At 36.0% G+C, this 19,629-nt stretch overlaps 1 protein-coding gene across 2 annotated transcripts in view; it reads left to right on the forward strand.

Moving 5' to 3' along the window:
* The window catches only part of LOC114360851 (uncharacterized), a 143,556-nt gene that overhangs the window by 99,623 nt on the left and 24,304 nt on the right, over positions 1-19,629 (forward strand). Inside the window, exon 1 of one of the 2 annotated variants that reach the window (XM_028315679.1) lies at positions 931-2,504. The exons of the other annotated variant lie outside the window; for it this stretch is intronic. Within the exon in view, the coding sequence (XP_028171480.1) occupies positions 1,356-2,504 (1,149 nt within the window). The 5' untranslated portion in view covers positions 931-1,355. Of the gene's footprint in view, positions 1-930; positions 2,505-19,629 lie in introns of those variants that run through there. 2 annotated transcript variants of the gene reach the window in all.

Raw genomic sequence — 19,629 nt, forward strand, 5'->3', positions numbered from 1 at the left:
CGATTTAGGTACCAGCCATACAGAAAGAATACTGTGTGTTATTCTTATCTTTTATTTGACTTATTACCGCATCTGGGAAGATGGCACTGCCCTCGGTATGCTAACTTTGATACGTAACACATAAGTATCTGTATGACTAAGTACTATATCTATGTACTTAATTAATCAGAAATTGTACCTACTTACACATTTTGAAGTGTTTGAAGTGTACCTAATACAGACAAAGCTTGTAGGTGATGAAAAATATTATGCAGGCTACATAGTGTTTATTTTTCCCCTTTTAAAAGTTAAGTAAATATAAATATAGCTAATTCTGGATTTTTTAAAATAAATGAATTAAAACAGGACAATGACCTTCGCTATATCACGTGGCTGCGAATGCTTATCAATGGGATGACGCACTCTTATGTGGCGCTACCAAACAGGATTAAACATAATTTTGCTGTTGGTAGAGCTATAAATTAAATGCTTTGTATTATTAAATACGCATAACTCTGCTGAGAAATTCCATTATTAAATTATGTTGTGGACGCCCCATGAATGAAAGCAAATAGGCGGCGGGATAAAGCTAATATTGACGGGCCGGCGCACGGTGGGCTGATATTAGAGCTTCATAGACTTAGCGTCGCTCAAAAATCAAGTGCCTAATTTTGAAAAAATAAATATGCCAATGTGTTCCTTTACCAAAAAGGAATATTTTATGTCATGTAACGTTTCTTGATAAAGTTATTATTTAAAAAGTTATTGACAATTTCCTTTTTTTTTGTATGGAGCTCAACATTTATTTTTATTTTATTCGTTATTCTTAAGCTTTCTNATTCACTGATGCCCGATCCGCTCATTTATCTAATGCACTGTGCATTGCCATTGCTTTTAGTTCGGTTACGCCACGCGCGCTCACAGAAATAACGACGAATATCGGTCACAAACTCGCACTGCACAGACTCCGGAGGAACGCATCGAATTAATTGCTCGGCGCAACACTATCGCGGCGGACGGCCCGCGGGCGGACGCTCCTCCATTTTTAAAATCGGAGGAAAAGCGCGCGAACACACGTCAAACGCGCGCGAGAATTTTTATTCGAAATTTTTATTACTTTCCGGCCAGTATTTCCGTGTCAGTTTTATTTTTTAAACAAAAAGGTTAGCAACGGAGATGTGCTCGTGTTTTATAAGACACCGATAAGCAATCGCGGCCGAGTGCAAATGTCGCTGATATGAAACTGAGAGCGAGCGCAGTGCTCTAATGAGTTTTAGATCGGCGCGGCTTACGATGGTCGCATCAACAAACGCGGTCCCTTCGCGGAATCCAGTGAATCACACACCGGTTATCGGGTTTTGAGCGAGTACGGCATAATGTGTGAAGTGACAAGTTGGATTCCGACGGCCGTGGCGGCCACACTGCGCGAGGACCGTTCCGCTCAGCCTGTGATCGCGTGGCTGGGCGCTATTAGAGACTTCACCGAGGAGTACGACCCACTGATCACTGTCAGATCTCCCTCGCCAGAATCCGAAGACTCCGACAAAACAAGCGCGTCCCCCGACAGTGCATTCGACGAAATACTTTCTCAGCTGGGCAAGGAGATCTTCAAGCTAGACGAATACCAAAAAAACCTCGCCCCCGAAGAAAAGGAAGTGTCTCTCAGCATTCTCAACATATTCGACGAGTGCCTAGAAGGTATGAGTGATACGAAAGAAAAGTGTGTTGTGAAAACAGAAACAGTGAAAGATTTAGTTAACGGTGTGGAAGAATGTAGTGATGGTGAATCGACTCTATCTGATGTGTCGTTCGTGACCAGTACGCCTATTGCGGCGAAGGTCGAAGTGCCAGAGAAAGTTCCTCCGATCCCTCCAAGGAGAGGTCGTTTAAAGTCGCCTTCTAGTTCGTCGTCGATATACGACAACGTAGAAGTGAAGACTGAGCCTGTGTCTGATAGTGAATCGACAAGCACTTGTTGGAGTTATAAAGAATGCAGCACAGACGCCGAGAACGATGGGAAGGATGCATACGCAGCGATGTGGTACCAGTCGAGTGGTTTCCACAAGTCAGACGAAATACTGCAGCGGGTGTTAGCGCAGCACCACGCGACAATATCTCGATTGTCTTTCCATACGGCCGGCGAGCTGTTGCCGAATAGGTACTCGGTGTACGCGTTGCACGAGGTGGGAGACCCGGGCAGGTGTGTCACGGAGCCGGAGTCAGTCGCTATGACGCGCCACAAGCCGCTCGACGACGGCTACGAGCCGGTCCGCGACGCGATCACCGACGAAAACATTTACGAAGAAATCGAGTATGGATACAGTTACACAGACGAAGGCTGCTCGTGCGGAGGCAGTATCGAGGTGGAGAGTGTGTCCATGAGTGCCAGCTCCGATGGTGCGGGCCGGGAGAGCCCCTTGTACGCGAACATGAGGGACCACGACGCGTATGCGGTGACCTCTGACGTGATATTCTGGAAGAATATGCTGTTAGACCCGTATTACAACGACGACGAGGAGGACGAGGTTAGTTTTGTTATTATTGTCGCATTTTTCCTCAAAAACAAACAGCTAAATATTATCCTCAGGTATTATTATGCCGTTCAAATGTTATTTTTGTTTTGAACTAGTTCATGATTATAAGAACTATGTAAATGTATTCGATTTATGAATGCATTAGCTTCAAAACAAATTAAAAAAGTTGCGGAACTTTTCGCGCCAAATTACCATTTGACAGTTCGTATGCGTATGTTGGTATTAAATATGGCGAATTGATTTGCATGCTCCCGCTCGTTATGGAGGATATGATGATGTCACTCATTTTAGTTTTGCATAAGGTTTCCTGTTGCCGCTGGTACCTCTATTTACGTACATACAGACAAACGGGCTCACAATAACAATAAATGCTATGCGTCATTTATTATTAATTAAAATTGTACGTGGACGGATCATTGAGTGACTAATAGATTGGTCGAAACGTCTTTTGAGTTCGTTATAATACAGTTCTTAAATTGAGTGGGAAAAGTAATTAATGGCAGTAAAAATGTTATTGATCGGTCTAGGAAAACCCAATCTTTGTCCTTAATTAACAATACCAATACTTAATTTTGGTATTCGGTGTATGAATTCATTAGTGCAATAGTAATATTTTAGTCTTGTTTTTTGTTCGGTTGAATTCCGACAGTATTCAAATAATTAATTTATTAAATAACTTATTATCCTTGCTACAAAACAATTAACCCCAAACCGCTACTACACTTTTCCGAATAGTTATGATTCCTTGCTTTCTAGTATTTTACAATCGTAAAAATATAGTTTCCTTATTGTCCTTAAACTACAAATGTAGTCACTATCGGTACTACAGATGTACCTAAAATATTACACATTAAAACATACAGTCAAAGCTCATTATTCATTGAAACGTATAAACAACAAACTATCACTGATTTTCTTGTTCTTTTCACTAATAATGCTAAATTTATCGAAAAATGTATTTTGCTCGTAAAAATTCCTCAGGTGGGAATCAGTTACACTGATTATCGAGTGAATTACGTTAATTTTCTCAAGAGATACACTTTATACCGTTTGTTACATTGGATTTTAAATGGTACATGATTAACCGAGAGTACGGTAACTCAAAGTTAACTAGGTACTAGCTCTCGCTTTCTAACAAGCGATTATGTTAACGCGTGATTAGTTCACTGCCCACAAAGTGGTCATTAAGTAATTGAAATTAATTACGGATTTGTAACGCTAGAGGTGCTTGGCCAAGTTTTTTGTCGATACTTTAGCATAATTACTATGAAGAGTCGAAAGAATAATGAAAACAAACAAGCAGTTTTCGATCTATAGATCAAACGATTTGATCGATTGGAAATAACTGCGGCCTACAATACAAAGGCCAATTGAATACGATTACGATATTATAATTTTTATTCAATAAATCAACAAATTACTGGTACGGAAGGAAGTTTTTCAGATAATTAGGTAGGTACATTATAATTTATAATGAGTAGGAAATTATTATAAAGGTATTTTTATTAAATTATATTTACTGGTATTTCCCAATCACCACTCTTTACTTAAGTAAGTACCTAATTAATATAGGTAATACAACAAATTATGCTTTTTCATTAATACCTAATTAATAATTATCGAAAAACTCACTAAGTACTCATTTTATCCTACTTCTGAGTAAAAAGGAGTAAAGCGATAAAAAATATTTTGTTTTATTTTTAATCTGTAAAAATATGGCGCGCAAACTGAAGTGAATCCAGGTGACAGTAATTTTCTAACAGTTGGCAAGCCTGCTCACATCTTTTTTTCTGTTACACTTGATTACAGCGAAGGAATTTCTTCCATAACGCTTCACATACAACAGATTCAGCTTACATTTTAAAAATGTTCAGCAATGAAACTGAATAACAGTTATTATCCCGCGGTGTTCAAACCTAAACACTGGCCTTAAAATAGATTTAACTGTACAATGTATGTTTTAGATAATATTCCTACAATAAGGTTACTGTTATCGCGTCGTGACTGCTCAACAGTTAGCGCAAATAAAATATTATGAATACGCAATTCTAGGTAGTTATCATTTTGTAAATGAAAGGAATTTTATGAAGTAATTTCTTACCTTTTTACGTTGAAAATACTTGCTTTTCAGCAGGTATTATACACGAGTGACTTACGTGGTTGGTTTAGTGAGATGATAGCTAGGTGTGGTCTCTCTACCTACATCATATGCGGAATTCTTGGGTTTGATTCCCAGATGTGACACTCGTACCTACATCAATTAAAAAATCTTCGTCATAAAAAGGTTTATTCATTAGGTAATTGCAGACTTGAATCAACTGGTGTATTGGAAAAGATAGATTTCATGCTGTAGAGTATTCGTTAATTAAACCGTCTCTATTCGACTTAAACCGCGTTTACCAGACATTACACTTTTGCGTGGCACTAAACTGCATAATATTCACAACAAAACCTTGTAAAATTGTGTACGTAGTTGTACATTAATTTTATGCCCTTACAATTCACATTACAGCAATACTAATCCAACTTAATCTAGGGTAGTGTAGAAATTCACTCGCGTGTTGCCAATAAGGTCGCAACGGCTCGCATGATTGCATGCCACAAATGTTGCTAGCAATTTTAGGTAATCTCAAGTGCGTTAAAAAGTTGAAAAACATTCGTAATGGACTATGTAAACTGCTGGCTGAAAAAGTTGCTGATTGGAAAAAAGAAAATGACGTGCGTTTTTTTCATGGCCAGTTGAGTTATAACAACGGGTTTTTAATCTGTGTAGGTACCTGTAGGTTCTGACATGATAATCGTAAAAGCTGTGGAAAAAGCTCAAAATGTATCAAAAATGTAACTGGTAACCCAGTATTTTTGCATTCTTGTTATCTATCTGTACCTACTCTTACAAAAGAATCAATGCTGATACATAATATTATTTTAAGATATTTTTAACGGATTGAACAAAGCATTAGATAGGTATTAATCAGATTGCGCTGAACTGCAGTTTAATCTGAAAATAACAGACAAAAATAAAGAACCAAGTTAATAAAAAGAAAAACAAAAAATCAAATCACAACATAGCACGAGCCAGTCGGGTCATGTACCGTAAATCAAGTTAACAACGTTATCAATGATAACAAAAAACTGGTCGAGTCCATTGCCTTTGTCATTACAAATCATCAGCCAGCTGATTATGAGGCCACACACCATCAATCCAAGTCATTTGCAATGGAAATTAGGTAGAAAACGCTGAAGTCATGGTTGAACGATCTGATTGTTGTTTCTGTAAAAAGAGTCATGCAATGTAAACAAAAATAAAAAACTGGCTGGCGATTCCGCTAGTTTATTTGTCAATTTGATTTAAACTAAGAACCTCATAATCTTTTGTTTTGTGTCACAAAGTAAACATAAAAAAAAATTGTCACGGTAAAATACTGGCTAACGCAAGCTTTAAAGAAAAAAGTTGCAACTTTTTTGTTACTAACGTCATGCAAAGCAAACACCTCTTACTTTCAAAACACGCGAGTTCCAAGTTCAAAGCAAGAAGGTTGTATGTGCGAGATGACTCAAAACTTTTTGATCTTAGTAGATGAGGGTCTTGGGAAAGTCCCATATTTTTTACTCTCTGGTCAGTAGGATTTTCAATGATTTATCTACTTTTCCTGGTGAGTTATAATTATAGGATTTTAGATAGCTTGTTTCATATTTCGGTTTTTCTTTCTTTTCTTCTTGTGTCACATTTTTTTTACTAACTGGATTTTTTTTCTTTCTTTCTTGCTCTGTTGTCTATCAGGGTTTTTTTTATTACCAGTTAGATCTAGTTATTATAACACAGCTTTTGTTTTGTATTTATTATGTTGGCAGCAACAACCGTTGAGGAGACTTCCTGTCCTTGAATATGATCAATCGATCGGAAACGGTGCCGAAATCGAATATTCATATCGATCTAAATGGAACATTATGTATGATGGAAAATACCGTATCGTCTGTGTATTGCAGTTTGCTATTCGCTAAACGTTTTGTTGGATAAGGAATAATGATAATTAGGTAGCAAATTCTAAAAATATATTAAAGTTAAAGTATTTTGGAATTTGCATGGTCATAAAATCAGTTCCAACACTTATAGGTACTAAGTTTGTTGATGATTATCAATGATTCGCATTCGAATGCATTCGCAATTTTAATTTTTCTAACTTTATGCGTCGATCGTCTTCGTATGACTTTATAGAGTTAACCAATTTCGATTAATATTTGTTTGTCTGAAAGATCAAACTCTAGAGATTGTTTCATGAAATTTTTCACTGCTTTTAACTACCTATCCAATTAATTTTTACTATAGCCAGTAACATCGCTGGCATGCAAACTATATGCTATTAAAACGCACGGCTTGAGCAGATGGCTCTCTCGTCGACCTAGATGCGCGATAAGTGATGTCAACGTGCCCGGATCGAATACCCTGTTACAATTTTACTAGTTTATTTCTCTATCTAATACACGATAGATTATACTATTTGTTGTCCCGATTGCAGAGGTAGGGTTTTAAGTGATCCTGGGACGTGTAAAAGCGCTTTATAAAAGCCTATTTGCAAAAGATAAGTCACTTTTATAGAGCCAACAGTCGTTTAGTTTGTCATCTTTGGAACAGCTGGTGTTTAACAAACATTTAAAGATCCCAACTCCTTAGAAACATTGTATATTTTTGCGGAATTTCGTGGGAAAGAGGACAAAATCCGAAATGAGGTCAGAATAGAGGTACGATCTTCCATGATCTCAATTCTAGAAGATTGATTTACCCATTTTTAATATAACCTTTCTGCGCTTATGAGAATAATACTCAATACTTTTGCAATCCTTTATAATAATTGCAAAAATTTTATGTCAATTTTGTTTCTTCTCAAAATCGCTGCAGTTATGTTTGGACATTTCACCGCCAATTATTATAAAATAACCATGTACCTATGTTATTGTTTATATTTATTGAATTTTGTTTTGTGAATTATGAGTTCGGAATTAGTTATCTAAATAAGCCCTAGATATCCTTATCAAACTGATCAGCAAGATCATGATTCAGTTAAGGGTTTCCTTGACATTTGCACAGCACGTGTAGATGTCTGATTGTCGATTTCGAGAAGCCATCTTGTTTGTTTTAGCGCAAGCGCCGTCTGCTTCCTTTCCGCGAAGTGCGCTTTGTTCCGACGTAATTAGTGAATTTTTAACTGAACAATATTAAATATACCGTTGAAATAAGTTAGTAAATAATATCATCCTTGGACATTTTACACTGCGCTATCTTGTCCCTAACTAAAGGTTGTACTATGATACCCAGACCAATACAAACAAATACGAGTAAGTATGTTATGAACCACAAAGTCACCAAACGGCCGACGACTCAGGAAACAAGAGTTTTGTGTAAAACAAATTGTTAAAGGAAATGCAATTAGGACAGCAAGTATTAGAACTAAGCTGTAAACCGTGTTTTTTAATACTTGAAATAGCTAAAGGAAAACGCAATGCTTCAAGTGCTGCAGTTTTGTTATGAGTCCCATAAGTTCGCTAGTTTGACCGACCGCTAAATGATTGTGGTGAATACCCTAATACTAGTTTATGTATTTACCTAGCCTGGAAAATTATCAGGAATATTTTGTTACTATCATAGATTAATAGTACCTAATCTTTAAAAAATCCCCTGATATCCCCTATATTAATAGACATAAATAGGCAATGATAATGACGCTGCTTTTCAGATTGTGAGCGTTCCACTATCTCATCTTCAAAATCTAACAAAAGCTTAAAAATTAACACTTCTAATTGTCTGGTCTATCCAAAGACCAGTAGTTGGTACATCAAGCTACACTGTGGGATCTTATCTACCTGTAATAGTGGCGATTTTACAATACAAAAGCATAGTCTGATGAGCTATCGTCTGTATTAATACGGACGTATTAGCCACAGCAATCCATTGTTGGCTTCCTTACATTTGCATCGCCTTAGAAGTCGTACCAACATAACAATATGAACACAAAGTGGCAGTCACGTACGATGACAGATAGACAAACAGTCGCCTCGAAAAGTTCTAAAGGGATTAGCACACTTGATAATCCACGATTTATTTATAATAGAAGCATTAAAGTTTTCTGGACCAAGGACTTAGATTTCCTTGCTGTACAAGAAAAAAATCGTTCGCAGACTGTATTTCCACGGATCACTGGTTGGGAATGACTGATTTTATAGCACACTTAAGCTGGGTTGCACCATCTTACTTTAGCTTTAAAAAACGTCAAAAAGCTGTCAAACTCCATACAAAAAGTAATCGTTAAAGTTACGGTTCTAGTTAGATGGTGCAACTCAGCCTTAAAGACTCTACTTTCGGAAATGCTGCTATCATCATCATTGACAATTAATATGACCATGAAATGTGCAGAACATAACTGGGTTGCACAGAGGGAAGTCACTATGTCTATTCTTCGAACTGCCACCCTCCTTTGATTCTTCTGGTTATATTCTTTGTGAGTTCAAAGACAGTCAGTTATCCCACGGCACTACTCAGCCTTCACTGATTAGGTTTCATTGACAGCCAAACTGGAAAGATTGGATTAAAATTATCTAACTGCCAGAGATTGGTCTTCTTCAATGCTCTTCTTCGAGTCAGTTCTAGGGCATTTTTTATTACAATATAAATACCTTTCTCAATACTAATGACACCAAAAAGTAGCTCAAGCCTGCAAGGCCTCTAACAGTACTCACAGGCGCCTTTTGAGGAATCAGACGCAGAAGTGGCATAGGTAGTCCGTGACGAGCCTGCATAATTAGTTCTTAAACACAGTCACTATTGCTATAGACTTAAGACCTAGTTAACAAGAACGGCGAAACAAAACTTAAACACTGGAGCATCTATATCAGTGTTAATGGGTACTATAATGCAACTAAAGTGCTGTTAATATGTCCACTGTAACCTTACACAGACGACGCAGTACAATATGTGACTTAAATGAAAACTACATCGCATTAGTTATAGTAATGCTATGCTAAATAAGCAAGTATAATTTAGTCTTGTATAAAGTAGTTATATGCTGTTATTGTTTTGATATTTCTGTCACATAATTTAACCGTTGCGATTCTAATTTTGAATGGAAATCTGCAGCGTTTAGTTTTAATTCTTTCCAAAATGGAGCATGAATTTTGTTTACGATAGAGTCTTTGTCCTTTATAACTCCAAGGTTTTAGCTAATTTCATTGATTGACAAAGGTTTACTTTTGGTTCGTTGTCTGTGTAATATAGAAAGTAATCAAGCGACAAAGGCCCGATGGTGGACTGCCAATATGAGATCCGTGGAATGTTGGACAGTTCAGAACAGTGTTTAACACACTACTAACATAAGCACAATATTTAGCTTGTTTGGTTGTTAGTTAGGCTTATCCCCAAAGGTCTAGGACTCTATTGTCCTTCTTTTCCCTCCGAGTCCATGACATTAACCAGGATCCGGGATATTAGGTATTATTACCTACTCTTTAGAAAACACCAAATACTTAAGAAGTACCGCATCCGCATAAAACAGCAAAACCGCATCGAGCTTAGTTTATTGCTCTTTTGAACGCAAACTCAGCATCTTCCTTACCTTGGAAATATTTTTAGAACCCTTCCTACTTCATAAGCCATTCTATCCATGCAACATAAAATTTTAGTACCTACTTCTTACGCAACGATTTGCCTTTACTCGCTCATAAATCAAGAACTTACCCCATCTATCTAATATTTTATGCCGAAGAATTTGGGTCGATTGTTTTAATGGACTATTAACAAAGGTAGAAGTGTGGTCATTTCTTAAAGTGTTTATTTCAAAATCAGAACTGCGTAGCGCTTATAATAGTATTTCTCTTATGTTCTTCTGATTGATTTCGTTGCCGGTCTAACTTGACCTTCACTGGTTGGGTTATTGGCGGTCAAGCTGTAGATCCTGGCTACACAGGAGTTGCAGCAGTGGAAACGAGAGGTGGGAATAGTCCCGTTACAATAAATAGTATTTAGGGGGAGTCATGCAAGGTAGTATATTCGGACCTGTGTTATTATTGGTAGATAAAAATGAAATACTGAAGAATCTTAGTAATGTTTAATTAATATTTGAATAAAACAGTTTGCGTCTAATATTTTATTGTTACTTTCTCTATAAATAACACATAACTTTTTAACTAACAACTAACTAACGTGCCACCTGAGTATTCATTCTCGTTTGCGTTAATGAGTAAAAGTTAAACAATTTGCATTAGAAAATCAATACGATTCGTATCTCTATTGCCATCTGATTTTATACAGTATAGCTGTTACCTGCGGCTTTACCTGTATTCTCTGTTTCAGAAAGCTTTATCTCTTTAGCTCGTCCCTTTACCAAAATCTTTTATGTAAACAAAATAAATGTTGAAATGAAAGGAAAATATAATCAGACTTAAGCAAAAGGTACCAATCTCAGCATGGTGCTGGCTGAGCTTATCTCGCTACCAATCTCTACGCTTCTTTGGAAATCATTGATGATGATGACGATGATCATACCTTTATTATTTTTGTGACAAATGATAGCCATGTCATTCTCTATTATTTAAGCTATCTCCAAAGTTGTTCGAGTGATCTAAACGTGACAAACAGACAGCTATTCAATACCATCACATTTATAATCACTATAGATGGTAAACAATCCGCCGCTAGGTCAACAGACACAGACATCGATACCATAGTGATAGTCGATACGACGAACAATGGCTGGAAAACATACAAAAACAAACGAATGACTCGCATTACGTCACTCATTTCGATTTCTTTTATTGTTTTTTTATGACGTTTAAATTGCCGTCTCGAAGAGTTTGTTTGGATCACAATGAACGTTAGAAGGAATTGGATTCCACACAATTAACATTTATATCATCATCATCATAGGGTCATTTAGTCTCCACTGCACGAGCACGACCCTCTCCAATTTATTAGAAGCAAATAGAGGATTTGGCTTACACTTCCCACACTGGCCAGAAAGGTTGGGGACGCCTGATGTTTGCATATTACTCTTAGACGCCTTTTAAAACATCCAGGGGAAAAATCCTATTCTACTCTGCTGGAACCACACGGCATACGAGTCTTTACAGTTTCTGAATTTGAATTTAATGCTTTATCACTAAGGCCCAGAACAGAGCCCCGATTACGGTAATTTTTAACGTCAACAATCCAGACACGCTTCTCGATTCTGCGATACGATTGGTCGTTCAACAGCGTACGTCAGCTGTTTTGACCAATCGTATCGCAGAATCAGAAACGCGTCTGGATTGTAGACGTTAAAAGTTACCGTAATCGGGGCTCAGACGGTGAATCGCAACTGCAACGAGTTTTCTTTCAAACTAGTCGCGTCATGTGTCGCGTCTCAACGGACGCCATGGCAGAAAATTAGATGCAACTCAAAAGTAACTAGCAGTTGCAGCTCAGTGACTATACGGTAACCGATCTTTTTGTATGGATTTTGTCAGATTTAAAGTTAAAGATGGTGCCTTATTGTCAAAAATTGTGTCATTGCAGTGTTGAAAAACAAAACAACGGTTGTAAAAACAGTTTTAACGTGTAGTAGGATCCAAAGGACTGTAAATACTTAATTGTGCAATAAAGTTTTTAAATAAATAAATAAAAATTGTTGCTACAAGTTTCTCCAGTGGTCATCAATTCATAGATAACATCACATCGAGGTTATTAATGAATCAGAATTGTTTGCACACAGAACAATAAAATAGTGTCATCGCATTAGTAATAGACGCACAACCGACCACGCTGGTGTGTTTTATCTAGCTTTATTTACTCCAGCGGTTCGCAAACTGTCTTATAAATGCGACTAGGTACCTAGTTTGCTAGATTACCAGCCTCCCTAGACAAATTGACGTTCGTCTCGGATTTCGCGATCGCTAGACGGAACAAAATAGTTCTCAACACGGTGTTCTCACATTGGGAAAAAAATCCTGTCCAATCACACCCCTACTCGTTAACTGTACGCTTTAGATTATTATTTTGAATTTTTAATAGTCACTACATAAATAAACTTCTCTCCCGCGTTTACGATTTTTCAGTCTACTATAAACTCAAAAACTACCAATTACACAATATTTTCACCAATAAATGGAGTGACAGAGGACGATTTACTCGGGCAAAGCCGCGGGCAAAAGCTTTAGTTACATAGGTAGGTATAATGAGCATAAGTTTAAGCGATTAAAAAATATTTTCGAATTAAGACTCTCACCTATGTTATTTGTCTACGAAGGCTGACACATTATGGTCACGGAATCCGTTATAGCGGTTAATTTACAATTGTTTCAAATAATAGTCCTTTATTTCATAGTTCAAAAAGGTTTGAGTATCTATGCTGTGATCTAAACAAGATACGTTATGCGCGGGCGCGGTAAAAACGGTGGCTTCCTGCCTTGTAAACCAAATAAACTGATTCTCTACTAACTGCACTCGAAGGGATATGCGCGTGAGTTTCCAATGAGTTCGATCGTTCGTTCGTTTCAGCCAAATGACGTTCACTGCTGGTCAAAGTCCTCCCAAGGAATCCAGATTCTTCTCGATCCAATAAGTTGAGTAGTAAATACCTATTCAAACCAAAAAAGTAAATACATAATATGTAATTTATTGGTTTGGTTTTCAGAGCTGACAAAATGCGATTCCAATAAGATATTGTTTTGTACAGCCATAGAAACATAATGATGTCACATTTTGATACAATAATAATGACTCTACCATTTTTTAGCAAAGTACTTAAAAAAATTTTTGAACTTCAATTAAAATTTTACAGTTAACTGAAAACTAATTGTGTTTTCAGGGCTAGAGAAGTGTTATTTTAGAGAAGTTGTATCTTTTAATTATTTTGGTAAATGGTGTCAACTACTCAATGCATTTAAATCACATTAACTTGGTTTAGAACTAGGTGGCGCTGTACAAAGTCCAAGGATGTGTTATGAGGGCTATCATCATTGCCCTCACCAGTTGGCACCACTCTTGAGTAAGGTCCTGTCATTTGCAATCACCAACCCCCCTAGATAAGTGAAAAAAAAAAAACATACAAAAAAGGCCTTTCGACCACCTTTCGACTGGTTTGCGATTTTAAAGTGCACTTTGTCTAGACCCACAGGTGATTACAGTCCTGTCACTTGCCAGTGGTGCCAACTGTTTCACAAAAAGTTTCCAAGTACAGTGGCGCCCTCCTAACCAATGGTAGTGGCAAAGGTCAGTTATGTAGGTTATTGCTCTCGCATAGTTGAAATAATAAACAAGCGTGAATCATACGTACATGTAGTAACACGTTAACGAAACGTTAATAAAGCTACGGTACTGTTACTACGTAATAAATACCGTTGATTCCGTGTACGTTTCACGAAAAACGTTCCGTCTATGTTTCACGAAAAACGGCGAGTTAGAATGAAAATGTCACTTTTGTATAAAAATGTGAAAATTCTTGAATTTATGGGGCTAGTTGGGTTTTATTACAACATAATAGAGTTGTATATGGTAATTCTTTTCAATTATATTTTTTCATTTAGTTCAATTAATAACCCACCCATGTTTTTCATAAACAGAGCTGCATACTTGTAATGTATAAGTAGGTATTTTAAATTACCTAACCACAAAGTTACTCATTAACCTACTTTTATATCAGTTAAACATGATAGCAATAAAGCAAAATTACCTATAATGACTAATCATGCAAGTAGAGTCAGACTTTAAATCAAATAAATATTAATTATTTTGCATTCACAATGACCGTAACACTTTTTTCCGTTTCAACAATTTCTAGTTCGTTTGTTCTTCAAAATGCTGAAACCCGTATCATGACATTACATTCAAAACTTGAGTCCAACTTAATAATAGGTTCAAACCTGTAATTGGTTAATTTTAATATTAAGACCAATCACAAAAATTAATCTTTATGACATGTGTGTAAGTAATTTTATAAAACACTAGCTGACTTAGCGAATTTTTCAAATCGGTCTAATATTTTGGACCCTATTTCAATACAAAAAATATTTCCTCTATAATAATATTGGCGTAGAAGAACTGTGATGGTTTTTCCATGTTAATACTAAATAAATAAAACTATCAAAGAAAAAGATTCATAGGGTGTAGTTTGTTAATACGGGTCTAAATGACGCAGTTATTTTTCTTATAATTTGATTGGTTATCTATGGTGTCAATAATGACACACTCTTCTGACGTCATGTGCAACGCGCTGTCATTTTTGGCGCCAATACAGATAAGCGGTAGACATCCTGCATTATAAATTATAAGTAAACAAATTGCTAATGTAAGGTAAATAAATCATAATAGGTACTGTTAGTTATTTAGCCAATAAAAATAGATTTTCTAACCAAAACATCAGTACCTATGCCTTTTCAGTATTATCCTATCTTCAGTATTAATAAAACCATATAAATAACTTTAGTTATTAATAAAAGCACTTTAAACATAACACTAGCCGACCCGGCGAACTTCGTACCGCCAATATAAATTCTGTAGCCTATGTTCATTAGGAATAAATGTGGAATAATGGTGAAAGATATTTTCAAATCAGTCTTGTAGTTTCGGAGCTTATTCAATACAAACAAACAATTTAATCTTTTCTTTTTAAAATATTTGTAGTATACATAGAAGTAGGTACCTACATTAGATAGTATAGAATACTACAGTTGAAAGATTTTTATGTCCCAAACTGAATTGGAATTAAAAATAAGCAGATATCGTTAGGATATCCGGCGATGAAAGAATAATCACGGTTATTTTTAAACGCGTTTAGTTTTCATTCAGGATGCATACCTTCAAGATTATTGTCTTTGGTTCTTCGATTGGTTTATAGCAGTTTAGTTTGTCTATTATGCTTTTTATTCTCGAATTACGTATGATCATTATAATAATAAATCGATCTATCATAGTAACTATTATCCGCTTGAATTTCATTTTGTCACAAAAAACTGACTTACTTGACACTTATATTTGTAATTTGCCAATTATTAAGTCAATATAGTTATAATTTATAGCCTATACCTTATTCTGATGTAAAAAAAAATACTGTAAAGTTTCATCAAAATCCGTTTAGTAGTTTTTGCGTGAAAGTGCAACAAACAACAGCACAAACTTTCTCATTTATAATAAACTTGTACTTAGTACCTAGAAGGACTAAGTATAGTATATTTATTTATTTAAAAAATATTACTTACATATTGCACAATGAAAGAGTTGACAAAACGCGAACTTAAGTAATGAGAATTATATTATCTACATCTTTGAAATACAAATTTTAAGTCAGTTGCAGACTATAAAAACTTTGATAGGCACTAATTTGGAAAATAAACGCAGTTCAATGATGAACTGCTTCCTGATAACCTCTGCCAGAACTTAAGTCATTAAACAGTATAAATAAATCTTATTTTTTAATGATAAGCCTTGTATCTGTCATTTACAAGAAGGATACAGATACCATAGATAAATATTTTGAATTATTACGTGTAGGTCCTAAAGTTGATCCTTGTTTGCAAGGAAAATACTGATTAGAAATGCATTAAAACTATTAATTAATTTACGATAAACATACTAACAAGGAACATACATTATTATATTGTTTATGTAATATTGTATATATCAAAAGGCCAGTTGCCTAATTAATTTTACGTAACGCAAATAAGTCTTAGTAGGTACCTACCAAACGCTTCAAAGAAATCTTTAATTATCTTCAAATAAATAAACAAGTATGCATTAATGTGGAATGTTTTGATTGATAAAAAAGGATAATTTAACTAAACAAATTGACTACCTATTTGAATATTAATAAAGTTAAATAAAATCTGGGTACTAAGGAAATAAAGAAAGATTACATGTTAAAGGTTTTTTTCTTTTTTTAAGTTAGTGACGTTGTTAAGGAGCCACACGACTTAATCGAACCAACCACCGCTTAAGTATGAAATTATATTTTTTAGGTCAATAAAATGGATTCAAGTCTGCAATATTCAAACAAAACTAGGAACAATTACAAAACTTGTCACACCTGGTTACTGAACCAAGAACATAGAGAGTGAAAAAGCTCTATATTTATAATCACAGAATTGTCTATACTTAGTAACATTGAAACAATCAGCTCTCTTAAACAAAATTTGTCATTCATTTCACCTGAACATTTTAACGTTCTTTCATTTCTTTAAATCAACACTGTACGTTCTACAATTAGTGCTGTCATTGTACGTACCAATCCAAAGTCGTCGCTAATTGCATCTTATTGACATTGTTTCCGGACTTTGCCGTCTCTTTCCTGCATTACAACACTGTGTAAGTCAGAGAGAGATGGAGACAATGAATGGAGTTGCCCATTCACGCTGACACTGAGGTCAGCGGTTGATTCAACTTGTAAAGATAAATTAAGGACTGACTTGTCTCGTAGATTGGCTCCGATGAAGGCAATGGTCATTTGTTTAAGTTTATTTTTATGTGGCGGATGGAGCTCTTTCTTAGATTCTCTTGAACTTGATATTATCTTCCGCCACTTCTTCTCAGCACCAGCCCCTATGTTGTCCCACAGTGTTGGTATGGTGGCTATATAGGATGTGTATAAGGACCCTGGAAAGGGCCTAAGTACTAAAACTTTGACTTTCACTTTGCTAATCCCGCTCGCTACAAGCTTACAGCTATGCTTTTTATGGTGGAGCAAGCTTTTCCAGCTGACCAATCGGGTTTGGAAAGCCTGTCTCCTAGCTAGACAAACAAACATTTGTGACAGTTTTAATTTCAAAATCGGTTCGATAGAGCGATGTAACTACGAGAAGAATTCCGGAGCCAAGTGATATCAGATTTCAACTGTCTATCGCTGATACCTTTGTCTAGGGTGGCCAGATGTTCGCATAATCGAAAGAAAACGAAATTGTCCTTTAGTCGCCTCTTATCATCATCATCATCTCAGCCATAGGACGTCCACTGCTGAACATAGGCCTCCACCAATGCTTTCCATGCTGCCCGGTTGGTAGCGGCCTGCGTCCAGCGTCTTCCTGCTACCTTTATGATGTCGTCGGTCCACCTTGTGGGTGGACGTCCCACGCTGCGTTTTCCGGTACGCGGCCTCCACTCCAGAACCTTGCTGCCCGATCGGCCGTCAGTTCTGCGTACTATGTGCCCTGCCCATTGCCACTTCAGCTTGCTAATCCGTCGGGCTATAACTTACGCTAAATCCTCCATTTTCTTCTGGTAAATTAGAGAGAGTCGTGCTCCTGCACTGAAGACCAAATGAAATGACCTGAAAATAATGAGCGAGATTTTCTCGTAGCTTGTCATGTTAATTAGATACATGAATTGTTTATTTTCAATTATATTACTGAGCTAGGATAATGTACAGCAGTTATTATAACAATACAGGAACTTTCAATGCTGTGATTTAATTATGATGCAATATTTCACCTCCCCGATCGTAAACAATACTTATCACAGTATATTAAAAGGTCGCTTTATCGGTATTATGTATATTATCAAATAACTCATAAATGCTTGTTCAATCAGTAACCTGACTATGAACAATAACAAATATGCTCTTAAAATAAAAACTACTCAACCAAATTAAATCAAATTTTTATGGGACCAAATGGCAACTATTCCGTTCCTATGAACAAAAAAAGAATCATGTAAATCGGATCAGAAATCAAAATCGGTAAAAAATACTAACCGAATCGTGAACCTCCTCACTTACTCGTATTGAAGAAACTAAAAACTTGAAAAAAAGAAAGACATTATTCTTAGACGACTGGTAAAAATTTAATAGGGTTTAACGTAACATTTGTCACGAAGAAAATTAAATATATTCAGACCATTTTTCGCAATTTCAGACCATTGTACGCAATTTTTTTTTTTAATTAAATTCGAATCGTTCTAAAACATGAACGCTAATTAAACGTCTTTTGTTTTACGACTGTCACTTGTTTTACTTATGACCTTTGAACATTATTTTAAAGTGTCACTTGTCAGTAACTGAGCACCTGTTTTCACGGAAGAGCTGTGAGGTTTAAAACACCGTGTTTAAGCACTGGGTCAAGGCGAGTCAGGTCCGGTCGAGCCTCCCATTCATGGTGACGTCATGCCATTGATAAGTTTTTTGGTGGTATGAGGAGTTTGGATGTTATGTTTGGTAACATTCAAAGAGGTTTTAAGCACAAATATACATTACATTATACAAACATTCATTTTACTATCTGTTATTTCTTTACTTTTTTTACGCAAGTATATGATCGCAATCGCACCTGAGGGCTGAGTGTGAGTATTTTTCAAACTGACTGATTTTAAGTGAGATGCAGTCTAGGATGGTACGTACTACATCTGCTCTGTAAGTGACTATTAGATTCACTCTCGCCTTGAAAAGGTGATGATTCACTAGGTTTTTATTTATTTTCATGATTTGAATGCTTATGTAGTCCTGTAGTTAGAACTTTGGACTCTCCCAACTGAAAAGTTCAAGGTTCCATTCCTATTAGCTATGTCAAACATCGTAACTCACTTCTCGTGAATCTTCCCTGTTTAGTTAGGTATTTCAGGAAAAATCAACCAGATTTTCCAAAAAAATTACTCCTTTTCTTCAAAGAACATCTTAATCCGTTCGATAGAGTCAGTTATCCACTTCTAGTCTATCAAGTCAGATACCAATGTTGTGACATCACAAGACTCAACCCACAATCGAAGATGATGTGGTCAACTATGAATCAACAAAACAAAACAGCATCGTAGGCCACGTGACGTCAAAGAATGGGTCAAAGATAAATAAAAATGGACATAGACTGCTAAGTAAAGTACTAGACAAGCCATTTTGAATAAAAATTTAATTACAGCTAAAATTATTTTATTTTGTCAAAAACGTTTTGTCGGTCTTTTTAAAAGATTTGAGTGTTAGTTGTCGACTACAACTTTCGCTAGCTTCGAGGCACATCTTTTACGTCATCGTAACAATTGACTAAAAGATTGTTTGTTTTTATCAATACCTAATTTGGTAAGAAAATATCTCCATTCAGAATTTATCCTATCTAGTAGAAAATTGTTAATCGTCTACGACCTTAGCAGTTCTAACGGCACATCTGCATCATTAAGTTC

This window comes from Ostrinia furnacalis, unplaced genomic scaffold (assembly GCF_004193835.3).
Source record: "Ostrinia furnacalis isolate ACB-3 unplaced genomic scaffold, ASM419383v2 OfSCF5188, whole genome shotgun sequence".
NCBI classification, from domain to species: domain Eukaryota; kingdom Metazoa; phylum Arthropoda; class Insecta; order Lepidoptera; family Crambidae; genus Ostrinia; species Ostrinia furnacalis.